The sequence below is a fragment of the Empidonax traillii genome, unplaced genomic scaffold (genome assembly GCF_003031625.1).
Source record: "Empidonax traillii isolate 1590-97213 ecotype Southwest subspecies unplaced genomic scaffold, ASM303162v1 scaffold2444:size44503, whole genome shotgun sequence".
NCBI classification, from domain to species: Eukaryota; Metazoa; Chordata; class Aves; order Passeriformes; family Tyrannidae; genus Empidonax; species Empidonax traillii.
In genome coordinates, this window is record NW_020957637.1 from 32,054 (window position 1) to 35,079 (window position 3,026).

The window sequence follows — 3,026 nt, forward strand, 5'->3', positions numbered from 1 at the left end:
AGTGCCTGGCTTAAATTCCTTAAAACAACCATTATTTCCCAAGTTTAAATTCTCAAAGCAGTCTGGCATGCCTCCAAAATTTGTAAGCTTAAAGGCTATGTTAGAGAAACAACTTGTTAAAAATCCATATCCTTCTTAGAGGCAGTAGAAGGAGAAACTGTGACTTCTCCCTGCACAGTCATATGAGATCTGAATAAAGCACTGAACAAGAAAATAATGGAATACAAAAATAGGCATTTGTCTTTGTCATAGATTCAGGTCATTGTTCAAAGAATCACATGCACATATAGGGCCATTTGTAGAGAAGATCCTCTCTGCAGCAAAGAAAACAACACTGCCTCCCACATGATCTTGATATGTTTCTTAAAAATTAGGATAGAATTTAGAATTGGTCTTTTTACAGCATTTTGTAAAAAAAAAAAAAAAAAGAAGTAATGTGATGGGCTAAAATATTTACTAAAGAATTTTGCTTTATTATTGTGTGTAAATCATTGTTAGAGATTTTGTGTTGCATTTTTCAGCAGTGTGTATGCTCTTCCACATCACTGCCTTGTGGGTGGGTGATATGAGTAATCTGAAGTCCTCGATATAAATGTGATGTCACTCACTAAAGACAATCTGTGGGTTCAACACTGTCTGTATAAATATGCCATATATGTGTGTACATGCATAGCCCAAATTTCCCTGTGTGCTGCAGCTCAATAGGTGGCTATATTTGTTTCTACAGTTGTGTTATTTCTGTAATTTGAGCATTCCAGAAATAATTAGGAAAATATTTTATCTGTTGATATTTTAGGTTAACATAGTTTGTTAACCCAAATAAAACTTTTTTTTTTTTTTCCAAGCAGGAATTGGATCCAATTTGGATCAATTATATGAAAGAAGCTTTTTTTACCATGAGGCTTGGCATAACTTGAACCCAAAATACCAGGTTATTACGTGATCTCTTCAATATGAGTATTTTTGCTGTATCAAAACTGGACCAGATTGCCAAGAGAAGCTGTGGCTGCCCCATCCCTGGAAGTCTTCAGAGCCAGGTTGGATGGGGCTCTGAGCAACCTGGTCTAGTGGAAAGTGTCCCTGCCCATGGCAGGGGTTTGGAACTACATGATCTTTAAGGTCCTTTCCAACCCAAACCATTCTTTGGTACCATTCCAGTGCCATTCCAGTCAGAAACCTCAATAAGAATAAAGGTTTGAGTGCCATTTCTTAAGGAATATTTGTTGACTTTAAGCTGTTTAAGGAGGTAAAATATAAATATTCAAGCTTTTACATACATTACATTTTCCTCCAAAGACTTACCGCAGGGTTTCTTACTTGTGATTTTTGGCTTTTGTTTTCCTAGATAGCTTACCTCTTTTAAAATGGACAGTATTATTTAGGTAGCCTTTAAGGAAAAGGTTTAATGAATATTTGCAGTTAATCTTAAAACTCTCTGAAGAACTGAATAAAAATACAATTGATTTTATGTAAGACTTCTGGTTTTAATTTTAAAGTTATGTTTACCAGATAAAACTTTAAATGGGTGGAAATCAGTCTGACTTATCTGTATACAATGTTTTATTTGAGAACATGTGAATATAAAGAGGGTTTAAATTCACCTGAGGGTGTATTTGATAAGGCTTTCTTGGATGAATTTTCCTGTGACAACCCGAATACAGAGGGTTGTATAAATGCAAAAAGGTGTGTGCGAAATCTGTGTAAGAATCTCAGGGAAAAAACCTCCAAATACTTTTCATAACTGTTAGATAGAATGGAGTGACACTGGATGTCATGAAATCAGCAGGGACAATAACTAAAAATTTGTCTTTCCAAGGGAGCAGTGGCACAAAGCAGTGATGTGTCCTGTATAAAACATTTATTTTAATGTGACCTTGCTCAGATTTATTACCAAGCACAAGCAATAAGGAATGTAGTGCATTCCTGTAGCAGTGAACTTGTTGGGGTGAGTCCAGAAGTCAACCACAAAGATGCTCTGAGGGCTAGAGCACCTCTGCTGTGGAAACAAGCTGGAAGAGCTGGGTTGGTTCAGCCTGGAGAAGAAAAGTCTCTGAGAACACCTTGGAAGCACCTTTTAGTACCTACAGGAGAGCTGGAGAGGGCCTTTTGACAAGAGTATGTAGGGACAGGACAAAGGCAATGGCTTTAAACTAAAAGAGAGTAGGTTTAGGTTAGCTGTTAGGAAGAAATTCTTGACTGTGAGGGTGGTGAGGCACTGGCATGGGTTTCCCAGAGAATCTGTGGATGCCCCATCCCTGAAGGGATCAAGGCCTGGTTGGATGGGACTTCGAGCAACCTGCTCTTGTGGAAGTTGTCCATTCCCACAGCAGGGGCATTGGAACAATATTTTAAGGACCCTTCCAACCCAAACTGTTCTGTGGTTCCACTAATGGTGTGAAACGTGGGACACGTTTCTCTGGAGCATATATTGTGGTGCTCCCACCAACCCCCTTTGCTGAGACGATTTAGCTCACGACATCCAGCAGAAGGCTAACTTGGCCCAAACCCAACCCTCGACTCATGCGTGAGGTAACGCTGTGATGTGGGAGCCCGGTTTTCCCTGGATTAGCGAGCTCAGTGGGTCGGGGGCTCCATCCGCCCCCAGGCTGGGTGAGGGCAAAGGAGAGGCTGTGAGGGCGTGAGGGAGCCGCGTCCTGCCCCTCACAGGAGCGCGGGCTGCAGGACCCTTCGCCTCCCTCCCCCTGTAACTCCCGATCGGCTTTCCAGCAGGAACAGGACGTTTCTGCCTTCCCCCCACAGGGCTCTTTCCCGGCTGCGGCGCCTCACGGAGGGCGCCTGCGCTGCCCCCGCGTTCCAGGAGGCCGGGCCGCGCCTGCGCTGGCGGCGGAGCCGGGGCCATGTTCGGCCGCGGAGCCGCCGCTCGCCTCAGCCATGTCCGGCGGGCAGCGGCGCCCGGGCGGCGGGGACCCGGCCGGGCTGCGCAGGTGGGAGCGGCCGTGGGGGTCGGAGGGGCCCGGGGCTGGCGGGCATCGCTGCCTTGGGGCGCCGCTGGAGCTCCCGCGGTT

At 44.7% G+C, this 3,026-nt stretch overlaps 1 protein-coding gene across 2 annotated transcripts in view; it reads left to right on the forward strand.

Annotated features, from left to right (window-relative positions):
* Positions 1-2,855: 2,855 nt before the first annotated feature.
* The window catches only part of LOC114071935 (histone RNA hairpin-binding protein-like), a 9,557-nt gene continuing 9,386 nt past the window's right edge, over positions 2,856-3,026 (forward strand). For both annotated transcript variants that reach the window (XM_027909820.1, XM_027909821.1), the window contains exon 1: positions 2,856-2,945. In XM_027909820.1, coding sequence (XP_027765621.1) covers positions 2,893-2,945 — 53 coding nt within the window. In that variant the 5' untranslated portion in view covers positions 2,856-2,892. The remainder of the gene's footprint in view (positions 2,946-3,026) is intronic.